This window comes from Saccoglossus kowalevskii, chromosome 9 (genome assembly GCF_978046115.1).
Source record: "Saccoglossus kowalevskii chromosome 9, keSacKowa6.1, whole genome shotgun sequence".
NCBI lineage: Eukaryota > Metazoa > Hemichordata > Enteropneusta > Harrimaniidae > Saccoglossus > Saccoglossus kowalevskii.
This window is the reverse complement of record NC_140649.1, coordinates 19118908-19135514: the sequence shown is the minus strand read 5'-3', so window position 1 is coordinate 19135514 and position 16607 is coordinate 19118908. Positions and strand designations below refer to the sequence as shown.

General features: G+C 36.4%; 1 protein-coding gene across 1 annotated transcript in view; it reads left to right on the top strand.

Annotated features, from left to right (window-relative positions):
* Positions 1-16607, top strand: part of LOC102808882 (tyrosine-protein phosphatase Lar-like) — a 130767-nt gene that overhangs the window by 44026 nt on the left and 70134 nt on the right. Inside the window, exon 2 of the mRNA XM_078012118.2 lies at positions 15418-15571. Coding sequence (XP_077868244.1) covers positions 15502-15571 — 70 coding nt within the window. The 5' untranslated portion in view covers positions 15418-15501. The remainder of the gene's footprint in view (positions 1-15417; positions 15572-16607) is intronic.

Below are 16607 nucleotides of genomic sequence, written 5' to 3'. Positions count from 1 at the left end.
CTTGGCCACCCTCAGGTTTTCTAGCAGACTAACCTAGACCATAGTCCCTCTATACACTACTTGGCCATCCCAGGTTTTCTAGCAGACTAACCTAGACCATAGTCCCTCTATACACTACTTGGCCATCCCAGGTTTTCTAGCAGACTAACCTAGACCATAGTCCTTCTATACACTACTTGGCCACCCCCAGGTTTTCTAGCAGACTAACCTAGACCATAGTCCCTCTATACACTACTTGGCCACCCCCAGGTTTTCTAGCAGACTAACCTAGACCATAGTCCCTCTATACACTACTTGGCCACCCCCAGGTTTTCTAGCAGACTAACCTAGACCATAGTCCCTCTATACACTACTTGGCCATCCCAGGTTTTCTAGCAGACTAACCTAGACCATAGTCCCTCTATACACTACTTGGCCATCCCAGGTTTTCTAGCAGACTAACCTAGACCATAGTCCCTCTATACACTACTTGGCCATCCCAGGTTTTCTAGCAGACTAACCTAGACCATAGTCCTTCTATACACTACTTGGCCACCCTCAGGTTTTCTAGCAGACTAACCTAGACCATAGTCCCTCTATACACTACTTGGCCACCCCCAGGTTTTCTAGCAGACTAACCTAAACCAGTCCCTCTATACACTACTTGGCCACCCCCAGGTTTTCTAGCAGACTAACCTAGACCATAGTCTCTCTATACACTACTTGGCCACCCCCAGGTTTTCTAGCAGACTAACCTAGACCATACTCCCTATATACACTACTTGGCCACCCCCAGGTTTTCGGCAGACTAACCTAGACCATAGTCCCTCTATACACTACTTGGCCACCCCCAGGTTTTCTAGCAGACTAACCTAGACCATAGTCCCTCTATACACTACTTGGCCACCCTCAGGTTTTCTAGCAGACTAACCTAGACCATAGTCCCTCTACACACTACTTGGCCACCCCCAGGTTTTCTAGCAGACTAACCTGGACCAGTCCCTCTATACACTACTTGGCCACCCCCAGGTTTTCTAGCATACTAACCTAGACCATAGTCCTTCTATACACAACTTGGCCACCCTCAGGTTTTCTAGCAGGCTAACCTAGACCATAGTCCCTCTATACACTACTTGGCCACCCTCAGGTTTTCTAGCAGACTAACCTAGACCATAGTCCCTCTATACACTACTTGGCCACCCCCAGGTTTTCTAGCAGACTAACCTAGACCATAGTCCCTCTTTACACTACTTGGCCACCCCCAGGTTTTCTAGCAGACTAACCTAGATCAGTCCCTCTATACACTACTTGGCCACCCCCAGGTTTTCTAGCAGACTAACCTAGACCATAGTCCCTCTATACACTACTTGGCCACCCCCAGGTTTTCTAGCAGACTAACCTAGACAATAGTCCCTCTATACACTACTTGGCCACCCCCAGGTTTTCTAGCAGACTAACCTAGATCAGTCCCTCTATACACTACTTGGCCATCCCAGGTTTTCTAGCAGACAAACCTAGACCATAGTCCCTCTATACACTACTTGGCCACCCCCAGGTTTTCTAGCAGACTAACCTAGACCATAGTCCCTCTATACACTACTTGGCCACCCCCAGGTTTTCTAGCAGACTAACCTAGACCATAGTCTTTCTATACACTACTTGGCCACACCCAGGTTTTCTAGCCGACTAACCTAGATCAGTCCCTCTATACACTACTTGGCCATCCCAGGTTTTCTAGCAGACTAACCTAGACCATAGTCCCTCTATACACTACTTGGCCACCCCCAGGTTTTCTAGCAGACTAACCTAGACCATAGTCCCTCTATACACTACTTGGCCACCCTCAGGTTTTCTAGCAGACTAACCTAGACCATAGTCCCTCTATACACTACTTGGCCATCCCAGGTTTTCTAGCAGACTAACCTAGACCATAGTCCCTCTATACACTACTTGGCCATCCCAGGTTTTCTAGCAGACTAACCTAGACCATAGTCCTTCTATACACTACTTGGCCACCCCCAGGTTTTCTAGCAGACTAACCTAGACCATAGTCCCTCTATACACTACTTGGCCACCCCCAGGTTTTCTAGCAGACTAACCTAGACCATAGTCCCTCTATACACTACTTGGCCACCCCCAGGTTTTCTAGCAGACTAACCTAGACCATAGTCCCTCTATACACTACTTGGCCATCCCAGGTTTTCTAGCAGACTAACCTAGACCATAGTCCCTCTATACACTACTTGGCCATCCCAGGTTTTCTAGCAGACTAACCTAGACCATAGTCCCTCTATACACTACTTGGCCATCCCAGGTTTTCTAGCAGACTAACCTAGACCATAGTCCTTCTATACACTACTTGGCCACCACCAGGTTTTCTAGCAGAGTAACCTAGACCACAGTCCCTCTATACACTACTTGGCCACCCCCAGGTTTTCTAGCAGACTAACCTAGACCATAGTCCCTCTATACACTACTTGGCCACCCCCAGGTTTTCTAGCAGACTAACCTAGACCATAGTCTCTCTATACACTACTTGGCCATCCCAGGTTTTCTAGCAGACTAACCGAGACCATAGTCCCTCTATACACTACCTGGCCACCCCCAGGTTTTCTAGCAGACTAACCTAGACCATAGTCCCTCTATACACTACTTGGCCATCCCAGGTTTTCTAGCAGACTAACCTAGACCATAGGTCCTCTATACACTACTTGGCCACCCTCAGGTTTTCTAGCAGACTAACCTAGACCATAGTCCCTCTATACACTACTTGGCCACCCTCAGGTTTTCTAGCAGACTAACCTAGACCATAGTCCCTCTATACACTACTTGGCCACCCCCAGGTTTTCTAGCAGACTAACCTAGACCAGTCCCTCTATACACTACTTGGCCACCCCAGGTTTTCTAGCAGACTAACCTAGACCATAGTCCCTCTATACACTACTTGGCCACCCCCAGGTTTTCAGCAGACTAACCTAGACCTTAGTCCCTCTATACACTACTTGGCCACCCTCAGGTTTTCTAGCAGACTAACCTAGACCATAGTCCCTCTATACACTACTTGGCCACCCTCAGGGTTTCTAGCAGACTAACCTAGACCATAGTCCCTCTATACACTACTTGGCCACCCCCAGGTTTTCTAGCAGACTAACCTGGGCCAGTCCCTCTATACACTACTTGGCCACCCCCAGGTTTTCTAGCAGACTAACCTAGACCATAGTCCCTCTATACACTACTTGGCCATCCCAGGTTTTCTAGCAGACTAACCTAGACCATAGTCCTTCTATACACTACTTGGCCACCCCCAGGTTTTCTAGCAGACTAACCTAGACCATAGTCCCTCTATACACTACTTGGCCACCCCCAGGTTTTCTAGCAGACTAACCTAGACCATAGTCCCTCTATACACTACTTGGCCACCCCCAGGTTTTCTAGCAGACTAACCTAGACCATAGTCTCTCTATACACTACTTGGCCATCCCAGGTTTTCTAGCAGACTAACCTAGACCATAGTCCCTCTATACACTACTTGGCCATCCCCAGGTTTTCTAGCAGACTAACCTAGACCATAGTCCCTCTATACACTACTTGGCCACCCTCAGGTTTTCTAGCAGACTAACCTAGACCATAGTCCCTCTATACACTACTTGGCCATCCCAGGTTTTCTAGCAGACTAACCTAGACCATAGTCCATCTATACACTACTTGGCCATCCCAGGTTTTCTAGCAGACTAACCTAGACCATAGTCCCTCTATACACTACTTGGCCACCCTCAGGTTTTCTAGCAGACTAACCTAGACCATAGTCCCTCTATACACTACTTGGCCACCCCCAGGTTTTCTAGCAGACTAACCTGGACCAGTCCCTCTATACACTACTTGGCCACCCCCAGGTTTTCTAGCAGACTAACCTAGACCATAGTCCCTCTATACACAACTTGGCCACCCTCAGGTTTTCTAGCAGACTAACCTAGACCATAGTCCCTCTATACACTACTTGGCCATCCCAGGTTTTCTAGCAGACTAACCTAGACCATAGTCCCTCTATACACTACTTGGCCATCCCAGGTTTTCTAGCAGATTAACCTATACCATAGTCCCTCTATACACTACTTGGCAACCCCAGGTTTCCTAGCAGACTAACCTAGATCACACGGACAGATTGCTTAGGAGATACATATATTGAAATATAGAGCAGCGACACAAGTGAACAGAAAGTTAATTTCAGTTGGGGGGGGGGGGGTTGAAATAAACTGTACTGTTCAACAGGAAGGGGAAAGTTTGTTTAATATTAGAGGACAGAAAAAAAAATACAAAGAAAATCCTTATCCATGTACTTAAAACAATGTTAGTATCAACAACAAACTGCAGAAACTAACAATGCTTTATTATTATTAAAGTAGTACATTTATTATATCAGATGTGCGCCAGCTGACTGTGGCTATGTGCTAATGCTTGTGTATGGATCACAGTTCTGTCCATACATGGAAGCATATTACAGGCAAGCTCACAGAGTTTTCTACTCCTTTGTAATTATGACCAAATTTAATATTTCCATTAACTTTTTTGTGTTGGTAGGTGAATTGTTCTTTCACACATTAAAAATCATCAAAATCAAGCATTTATGGATAGATTTTGTTTAAACTTGGTACATACGTTGGACAGTACTAAAAATTTACAACCTACTTTGGTTGTTCATTTGCAAGAATTCATAATTGTTTACATAAAGTGTCCTTGATCTTTACATTATGTATATGTAACTGTGTATACACTGTTTACACATGTACCAACAGTGTCTCTGATTTAGGGCTTTGATAAGTTTTCACGTTAGTTACGTTTAATTCGTTCAATCCTTTACAACTTCATAGTGGCTTATATTAGCAGTGTCTCTGACTTGAGGGCTTCGGTGAGTTTTCACGTTAGTTACGTTTAATTCGTTCAATCCTTGGCTTCGGTGAGTTTTCACGTTAGTTACGTTTAATTCGTTCAATCCTTTACAACTTCATAGTGGCTTGTATTAGCAGTGTCTCAGACTTGAGGGCTTCGGTGAGTTTTCACGTTAGTTACGTTTAATTCATTCAATCCTTTACAACTTCATAGCTAGCCAAACATGAAATATGTCATTATCTTATACACATATACCATACACATATACTAAGTCGGTTAGATCACGCCCCTCGGTGACTATGAGAATTAAAACTCGGGCCTTGTTAGTAGTACATGTAATAAGAAACCAAAAAAACAAAAAATTTTAGATATTGTTAGACATTATAATTTGATGAACAAATTTTCCGAGACTGTTAACAATGAAACTATAATTTGAGGTAAATAATTTTTTAAGTAAGTTATCCTTGGATAATTCTTGAATTTTTTCATCATAAACTGATACCATATTTAAAAATTGTATACGACTATTCTTAATTTCAATATTTTCACAGTCCATGAATGCATGAGTTTCACTGCCAACAGCCCCTAGATCACATAGTGTACAAATTCTTTCTTCTGGAAGTATTCCTTGATATCTCAACTTTTCAATTGGAAGTGAATGAGCTGAAATTCTAAACCTAGTTAAGCTGGTTCGATGTTTTATATTTTTCATAAGATTCAGGTATGGCTCAAATTTGAATGCTAATTTTATTTTGTTGTATGTTCGTAATTTTTTATTTTCTGCTTTTTGTAGACTTTGCAACCAAATATTTTCTACATACAATTGTTTTAACTTTGTTTTAAAATTTGAAATATCAATCCCAGCTACACTAGTTTCAGTAATTTCAAGCAGTTTATTAATAAATGCTGTCCAAGTATTACTGGTACTATTTTTTTCTTGGTTGAAAGCAGAACACACCAATTCATTACATTTATAATTCTTAAGTCTTTTTCAGAATTTCAGCATATGTGTGCAGAGTTCAATAATAATAGGGTAGCATCCCAACTCTGCTCTGACAGCATTATTGCTTGCTTTCTTATGTACACCCATGGAACTATAAACCCCCAAGACCTGCTTACAGAATTTGATGTGAAGCTGTTCAAATTGGGTTTTGTCACTAAACAATTTTTCAATGAATGCTTCATTAGTAATAATACTATTTTGTTTTGTTTTGTACAGTTTAAAAGTGAAAGCACCCCATACTTCTGACCCATACATGATAATTGGTAACACTGTACTTTTAAAAAGATGTATGGCATTTTTTGGGGAAACAGTGTGATTCCCTAAATTTAAAGTTTGTCTAAGTGCACCCAAATGCACGTACGGATTTTTTAGCTAAGCAGTCTATAGCTATTGTGAAATTTCCACTGCTTTGAAATGTAATTCCCAGATAAGTATTTAAATTTCCTGATCACCAAAATAGAAAACATTGTCAAGAGTTCTCCCCCTTTTATTAAAAATAATTATTTTTGTCTTATTAATATTTACATTTAATTTCCACATCTCACAATAGGTACTGAGTTTGTCTAGGTTATTTTGAAGCCCTTTGCTTGAATCTGACAACAATACTATGTCATCAGCAAAAAGCAGACTGTTTAAATCTGAGTTCCCTAGACTTAACAGGTTTGAATTAACATTATCCGATAAGTCATTAATGAAGACATTGAATAGAAGGGGACTCAAATTACACCCTTGTTTTACTCCACTACTAGATGAAAAGGAATCAGTGCGGCCTTGATTTGTTTTAATTGCATATCTGGTGTCTAAATACATAGTCTTAATCAAATGGGAACACTTTCCTGTTACACCAGCTTTGAGTAACTTATATAACAGACCGTTTCTCCAAACACTATCGAATGCTTTACGCAGGTCAATAAAACAAGCAAATAAATATGAAGATTTACTTGCCTGATTTATATACTTATTGATCAGTGATTTTAGAATGAAAATGTTATCTGTTGTACGATGATTTTCACGAAATCCAAACTGATTATTTTGAAAGAATTTCCTACTTTCAAGAAAACTTTTTAACCTGTTGTTCATGATCGAATTAAATATTTTTGAAATACAGTTTGAGAGGGCAATGCCCCTATAATTATTTACATCTGAAATGTCCCCTGCTTTATGGATGGGTACAAGAGAGTTTGTGTTCCACTTAGTAGGGTAGCTTCCACTTGACAATATTTGGTTGAAAAGTTTTAACATGCATAATAATAATGTGGGAGTATAACTCTTAAACATCTCATTAATAATAGAGTCAGGACCGGATGATTTCCCCACTTTTGTCTTTTTGATAGCATGAATAACTTCTTCTTTACTAATTTCTTTATCTAGCATTGGGTTATCTGTGGAAGTCAAATCAGTGTTTTGTATATAGCTATTTACTTTTAATTCGATTCCTGACCTTGACTGTCCATTACTGACATTATATAGGGATGAAAAATGATTTGTCCACTCTGTTGGTGAAATTGAAGGGGCTTGTTTTTTGTTGCAGGGTTGGTGAAATCATTAATTTCTTTTATGATGTCCCAAAAACCTGAAGGATTATAGGTTTCCATGTCAACTAACTTTTGAAGCAATTTTTTTTTAAACTGTTTTTTTCTATTTTTTTATGAGTTTTTTGTATTGCTTATTTAGCCTCATTCTTTTCATTCTAAGGTGTGGGTCAAATGGGAATTTGTCCACTTGCCTTGAAATATCTTTTTGTTTTTTACGTACAATCTCCAAATCATTGTCAAACCATTTTTGTTTAACCCTTCTCTTATTATTCCTATTGCTTCTTTTTCACTTAATTCTAATAAATTTCAAAGATTTGTCAGCTGCATTATAAATGATCTCATTAAAATCTAATAAAAGACTAACAATATTGCTTTCATCTAAATCAAACTTTTTTGTTAGAAAGTGATTCATTTCATTCATAGTTTCTGTTGATTGCAGTTGAGTGATGAAATTTGATTTAGATGAGGCATCCCAAACATACTTTTTGAATGGAATTAATGGGATGCCATTGCTCTTGTTAACTGTATAATTTGCATTAATAGCTAATGACAGAGAACAATGGTCTGATATGTGACTTAATTCATTAACTTTAAAATACTTCATATGTGACAGAAATGTTTTCTGTACTATGCAGTAGTCAACTTGACTAACACCATTGTACTGGAAACAAGTAATTTTTCCTGAAAGATCACCCATTGCTCGCCCATTTGCTATTACCATGTCGGTAGTTATACACAGATTACATAAAAGTTTTCCAAAACTATTATTTATACTGTCTATTGATTATCTTCTATTGTCATTTAGTTGTGTATATGGCACTTCAATGTCAGCTGTATTTAGCATTCATGTCGCCTAATATACACATTTCCTTTATTTGTAAACTGTAGGGTTTCTCCAGTAATAATATCAAAGATAATATCTTGTTATAATAAGAAAAATTAAGACTGCTTGTATAAAGTATAAATAATTGCATTTTTTATTTATTTATTTTTTAGCATCAAGTACTTTGTTAATATAATGATTCTTAATATAGTTTTGTAATACAATGTATGAATAAAATAGAATATTTTTTTTATTGGATTCATTTAGAAATAACATTTATTATTCTTTTAAAAAAATGTTTGCAGTGGAAAAGAATATATTTATAAAATTAGAATGGGAATTTATTAAGTTAATGAAAAACTAGCTCATTAATTTGTTATGCTTGATAAATGCCGACTTAATGACTTTTGCATGTCGTATTCACGGTTATAAATTTTATATTATTGTCTAGATTGTTGAAGTGTTTCAGACATCTGTGAACTTTCCCGCACAATGCTTGAATTTCTGTATTATATACATATTGTTTTCATATACTTTAAGGAAGGGTATTTCACCTGCAATTTGCTCATATTTATGGCGTAATCTACTTTAATCAATTCCCAAAGGTTGGACATCCAGGCATGGCAACCAAAAGCCGGAAACTTTGTTTTGTGCTGTTTTCTCAACTTTAGCCGTTTTCACTCGTTATAGCCCATAAAAATACATGTACATGTACATTGTTTATGGTTTAAATATAGCCACATAAAAATGATCTCATTGAAATATTGTTTTAGACACAATTGCATGGACAAAGTGACCCTACACAAGACAACACAGATTTGAGTATGTGGTTGCCATTTAATAGAAATTGGCCATGTGCTATGAAGTAACTGTGAAACAGTATTATAGGAAATAACACATAAAATAGTCGGTGAGAAGCAATCAGAGAAAGGCTTACATATAATCCCTCAAGATGGTGATGTATGTGAGATTTCACCCAAGGTTCCCGATACAGTTGACATCCAATATCGTAATACCTGAGGTTCGCTTGACAAAATTGGATTTCAATAGATGGTGCCCTCTGAAGACCTGTACGCTAACTCGTAGCCATCCTTTTCCATAATATACTGATGTTGTACGGCATTAAATCACTTGGATTTAATGTCGTACAACATCGGTATATTATAGCGCATACATGTATGTTATGCTTTCAGTGTCCATGTTTCGGCAATGGCTGTTACAAAGTGACATATTAAATGATAATTACAGCTATTGTCGTAATTGGTGATTTTCCGTTCAACTGCGAGATCTCATGAGTTGCGCAAAAGACGTGTGCCAAAAATCTGCCGCAAAAATCAAACTATTAGATTTTGAACTCTAATTCTTTTATTTCGTAGCTCACATTGAAAGGCCAATCTTAAACAAGGAAATATTGCGTTGAATTATTAAGCATGGAAATGTTCCCTAAAATACTTTCGCGTTTGTCCAATCCAACACGATGTTTGACGCCACTACGATGCTATGACCTTTTGTTTTTCTTGTTTTTTACATTTGATTTCGTGCATAATGCAGTGATCTCACAGTGAGCTGGAAATGGCTGTGTATACGTGTTTAGCTTAAGCCAAGTTTGGCTCCAATAAACCCTTGAGGTTGAACTCTGATAGGGTTGGATCCCGACATGGCTCCGACCGTGTATACACATCGGGGCCCAACAGGGTCAAAATCACGCCCCAATCTTCTTCTTCAAGTAACCTCTTATTTCAATTATGGCGGAGACAACATGGTTGTAATTTCGCATAATTTCTAGCTTGAAGAAGAGGTGCATGCCCTAATATCTAAGAGCAAAGATATACTGCGATAGTTTGATAGCTCAATGGGAAAAACGGCGTACAAAAAATTATACAACAAAAACTTGAAAGGACAACTGAACAGATCCAATGGAAATTGAATAAACTTTTTAAAGACACCGAAGATAAAAATCATAAAAGCGGTCACAGTACGGCGACTTGTTCCTACTAGGTTTAGGTTGACAACTGTTACACATATCATAACAGTTAAACAATTACAAGATGGTAAATTTTGCATGAAAATAACTTAATCGAATAAGCTGTAACACATTTATAGTATTTTAGCTGCCATTTATCCTGTTTATTCAAGATACCTAAATCATAACACCATTTTCTCCCAGCTCAACAGCATCGTGCCATGTAAAGAAACAGCAATACAAGCATGACTCCAAAATCGTTGTCAGCCATGTTGTTTTCATACCAAGTATTTGATGGCGCTGTTCCATTCGGCTCAGATTGAACTGAATTGAACTCTGGCATATGACGACTCTTGTTCGGCCCTGACCGTGTAAACGCATTGGAGATAATCTACTGTTAATCAGTGGGAGGAGCAGTAGTTCGGCTCCGATAGAATGCTGCCGTGTAAATGTTCTGTAGCAATAGTTTATCCTGGATGTGTCTGTCTCATAACCATTTAATCCAGATTTGTTTACTCAAACCAGAGATAAAATATAGGGGTATGTAATTTTGTAGATATCCATGCACAGTGATATGCTATTCTGTCCCATGCATCTATTAACATGTACAAGTGTCCAATAGCATCACTCAATAAATTATTTAAGGTTTGATTGCAGGAACAGAAATGAGTTAGATGTTCATTCCTTTCCCAATGGCCAAAAATACCAAATGCACGCTGGGCAACTAAAAACACAACATGTATGAGCAAAAACAGTCCAAGACAAACACTAACCAGTTCTTTTACAAACTCACTTATTTGCATATAGTGTTTTGAGAAAATTGTTTTGCAATTTGTGATCATCCCACAGTTCACTTATTTTTTAAATTTTCACTCAAACCCATTGCTGAACCCATTGCTGAACCCATTACTGAACCCATTACTAAACCCATTGCTAAACCCATTGATGAACCCATTACTAAACCCATTGCTAAACTCATTTCTAAACCCATTTGTAACATTTAACATTTTTCTCATTTCCAGTCTTTTAAATTTTTCTAAAAATAGTTTCACCAATAGTGACATTTAATTTAATTTTAGTTGTTGGAGCCAATAAAGTTTTCATTTTATGTGTGTCTATTCCTGCACACATTTTCCAATTGTCTCTTGATTTATTCTTGTTTTTAATATATTGAATATATTTATTATATTAATTATGATGATTTATAAAGTCCTTATTTTATAAATATTCAGTTTATTTCATGTACACTAGAAATAAAGGATGATGCTCGTCTTGCAGCGTGTGTTTGAATTTCATTTAATCGATCTATTTTACACGCTTTGTATACGTCACTATGAGTCCCATATCGAACAGGACGACCGCTGCCCTTTTAATGTTCAATAAAATCAACTGCTTGAAGGTACTATTTATATTTTTAGCACAATGGCGATATAAAACTTCTTACTTTTTATTTATTTATTTATTTATTTATATATTAAAATATAATAAAAACATTAATAATTAAACAAAAATTCATAATAGATCCAGCAAATGATTGAAATTTTGGTGTTTTTAGTACATACAAATTATTTTATGTTGTTTTCATCTCACTTGCCTCATCGTTGTGGACTTTCACGATTACCTAAACCTATTTATAGAACATCCAGCAAATAAATAATAAAGCAAAATAAAATAATAGAATATATCATACAAAAAAAACTAGGATTTATTTAAACAGGTTGCTTGCAGTACATAAGTTATTTTTTTAGCTCAACTGACAACAAAGCAGAGCAGGTTCAGGTCAGGTGGTGTCAACTTTATCATTTTAATTTATTCATAACCAAAAGACTAATCGTTATCATCCATGTGTACTAGTATTCGGCAGGTTCCTTGGATGGTTTGTGCTTTATAGATTTGTTAATTTTCTGACATTATGCCCAATGTAGAGTTTCCTGTGAGTATTATTTGTTGCTTGTATACATGTTTTCATCGAGACCAGTAGAGCTATATCAACTGACATGGCGCATCCATGAGGCTTATGTAAATGGGGGCAGATATTGGATCGTACCATCTTTACTTTTTGTACCAAACATGTTGATTTCATCCTAGGCATCTAAGTTGCAACTTGACAAAATGTTTGTACCATATAAACAAAATGTATTTTACATTTTATGCAGAACAAATAAAACATTTGATACAGTGAATTTCATGAAAGCATGAATATTTTCATGGAAATTTATAAAATATCTGTGAAACATTTTACCTGTTATATTAATCAAAGAATGCGCTTTTATTGACTACAAAAATCGTTTGGTAATGAATTTCTTCAATTATTGCCTAATTTACCTCTGTGTTAATTAACCTTGTGATTGATCAAGTTTAACATTTATAATTTTTTTATTAAAAAACATTCATGCCTTTATGAAATTAACTGTATTTTTACCACTGGTTACAAAATTGCACCTCTCCTTTCTGTCGTGGTCGCTGCACATTTGGTAACCTAGCAACCAGGAAAGTTGATAATTGTATTTTGCTCCCATCTTCTACATGTACTGTAAAATACTTTAATTTAGCAGGAATTAATTTTTGCTGAAAAGACGTTTCGGGTGTTTTGTATGGAATTTATTTTCACTGATTCCTGATGAATTGAATGGAAATATAGGAAAAAAGGTATATTCACTGGATTTTATTTTCACTGAATCATTCCTTCAGCTAAAAGTATTTAACAGTACATGTATGTATATATTATTGTTGTGGGTGAAAGTTCTAATTACCTCCTCATAAGACGATATGTACATGTATTGGTAAAGAAACATTACATTTCAACCAATGTACCATATATCTATGTCCAATATCTCATTCTGTTCAATAATAAATTACAGTTACAGTGAATGTGTATAGTACGGAAGCTATCATACTTTTAATACATTGCCAGCGGACACAGTTTTTTTTCCATTCATTTTGGTTATCCATGGAACCTTTCAACAGGTGATGAGTTTAATGGACTTTGGATTTTGGGAGATTCCATTTTGACCCAGGATCCCTACAAAATTTTTACTGCATGGCCTCTTTGAAAACAGCAGTGCTGATACAGGGAAATTCCCTAGCTGATACCAAGTATGTAACTTGGGCCACCGATAAGGAGGAAATAGTTTTTAAATAGTCACATTGGCTAATACTGTATGGTTTTGGTTCCTATATTCAAACTTGTTTAGCTAACTTTGTAAAGGGGAAGAATTGAAATGTGCTTCTGTAATGTACACTCCAAATTAATATTCAGCATTATGTTTGCCTGGGCATACATGTACATGTATCTAGAACAGAGGGTGCCGAATTTGTTGGCGTTGGATGCAGCGAGAACGCTAAATATTACCGATAAATATGACCAATCAGAGACACCGGTACCAGAAAGAGGCTCCCTATTGGTTTCAGTGCGCCAACTTTATTACTGTTCGAAAACATACTTCTTTTGGAGTTTTCACAAGCTCAAGAATGTAGTTTTTTTGCATTGTTCTAAACTTTAGTCAGTTGACAATAAACGGTGTTAGACGAGTTAATACTACGAGACGTTGCATTATCCATAAGTCTACAAATTGAACCTGCTCAGTGACGCCTGATAAAATACAGCTCAGTCGTCAAGCCACATTCATTAAGGAGTTCTTCTATTCAATGTCGTGTGATCACAGATACAGATTCCACATCAAAATAATAAACTCTACCGTGTAAAAGCAATCAAAGTTAATGATACTTCCTCTCATACCTCGTGTGACATAGACGGGTATAAGCAGTATGTTGTTCAAATAGACAATTATGGTTCAAGTTGTTCATTATTTAGAATATACAGTTAAAATCACCGAAAAGCTGACCTTTTAAGGTAGAAGTCTAGTCATAATTTTTGACAAAATTGGTCATAAATCGCATGATAATGTTCATTAGTTTATTATGTACAATCATGAAGCTAATGTCTCATGGTACAATGAAATTGCATTATTTTGTGTGTTACAGTTATGCTTTTTGAGAAATGTGCCCTAATATTTCTTGAAAATTGCTATTTTTAGAACAATTCCATAGCACACAATGTTAAAGAAAAATTGCATTTTTTGAGACTTTTTAAAACCCAGATTTTTTAAATAATTATTAACAATTATATAATAATTATTAACAATATATGATTTTTTTCAGTCTATGTCACCAGGCTAGATAAAAAATTTCTATTTTTAGAACAATTCCATAGAACACAATGTTAAAGAAAAATTATATTTTTCAAGACTTTTTAAAACCCAGATTTTTGACTCTCATGTGCGAAGCACATAATGGGAGTTTTTGCAGTTAGTGTGTCTGTATGTGTGTATGTGTGTTCGACTGTTCCACTGCTATCTCAAGAACCATACATTGGTTTTTGATGATACTTGGTGCATAGATGCTCTGTGCCAATGCGCAGATTTGATTTGGTTTTGGTAAAAATCCATGCTCGTTAATTACCTAATTTGCATGATAATTAGCTAATTTTTAGCTGTATGACTGTTCCACTGATATCTAAACAACCACTCATTGGATTTTGATGAAACTTGATACATAGATGCTCTGAACATATGCGCAGATTTGATTAGTTTTTGGTAAAAATCCGTGCATATTAATTATCTAATTTACATGATAATTAGCTATTTTTTAGTGGTTCCATGACTGTTCCACTGATATCTAAACAACCACTCATTGGATTTTGATGAAACTTGGTACATAGATGCTCTGAACTAATGCTAGGTTTTGACTAGTTTTTTGTAATAATCCGTGGATACTAATTACCTAATTTGCATAATTATTAGTAAATTTTCGGTTTTTCCACTGATATCTCCAGTACTAATCATCACATTTCAATGAAACTTGGTACATAGATGTCATATGACACTGCACAGACCTGAGAGTTTTTATGGTAATATCAGTACATATAATTACCTAATTTGCATAATTAATTAATTTTCAGCTTTTGATATAAGTAGTAAGCATTACATTTCAATGAAACTTGGTACTTACATACTCAAGGACTATGCAGAGATTGATTACATCAAGGTTTACTCAGATTTATGAATGCAGTTTCTTGAGCATGTATGAGACTAGTTTGGTTGCACTTGTGTACTTTGAGATTTTAGACCTGGGTCAATGAAAGTAGAGTACATATTAATTCAATTGTTTGCAGATGTTCCATGTATCATTTGTAACTTTATTTTGATTTGTTTTGCTTTTCTTTCAGAAACTTGTCTGATCATATGACAACATTGCGTATTCAAGTATTCTGAGTGTGACCTTGTCTCCGGGAGTGAGTTGAAGCGTCACCATGACAAGAACTCTAGTTATTCTGATTTATCTCTTATTGGTACAAAACACAAGCAGTGTGAGACTTGAAGGTGAGTCCATCACATCACATGTGTAATGTGATGTTTATCCTGTCTCTATTGTGACATACAAGTAGGGCTTAAACCTTATGGAAATATAAAGGTCATTGCTTTGATGTCCTTTGATATTTCCTATATGCTGAGACCTTCATACGTACATGGATAAATTTTGGCAGTGAAAATGGGTGCCGCCTCGCTACTACAAAATGTATCCTGCAATGTGTGTACTCTTTTCAAATAATTTGAATTTGTCGAGCGGAGCTTATCATATGAGTGATCGTCCGTCGTCGTCCCTGTCAATGTTTTACTTTTTCGACTTCTTCTTGAAAACAATAAGCCTAAATGCTTTGATACTTGGTGTATTTGTACTTTGGGTAGACTTCTCTTAGATTTGTTCATTTCATGATGATATCTTTAATGCTCTAATTTTGATGAATATTTTGTCATTTTTGGTAAAAAGTAATATTTTCAACTTCTTGTTAAAAACCGCAAGTCCAATTGCTTTGATATTACATATATAGGTACTACATGTGGACCTCTTTTAGATTTGTTCATGTCATGATGATATCTTCAATTATTTAATTTTGATGATTATTTTTGTAATTTTTGGTGAAAAGAAATATTTTTGAATTCTTGTTGAAAACAGCAAGTCCGATTGCTATACATGTACATACTATACATACGGTTCATTTTCTAATAAATATCTTCAGTTCTTTAATTGAAATGTGCCTTGCTAATAGCTGACAGGCTGCTTGTTTATGAGTTGAATGTTAAATATAGGAAAAAGGGTATATTCGCTGGATGTTATTTTCACTGAATCATTCTTTTAGCGAAAATTTACTCCAAGCGAAAATAAAGCATTTTACAGTAGTCAGCTCGAGTAAACAACGTACAGCTCAATCTTGAATCAGCTGTTTTATACTGCCTTTTGTTTTAAATTTTGCTTGATTGATTTTCACTTTCACTCTTTATGATTTCAATAAAAATATTTTATTATATTCATATTTGCAAAGCACTATGGGAAGTAAACCCCTCCCCCCTTCCCTAT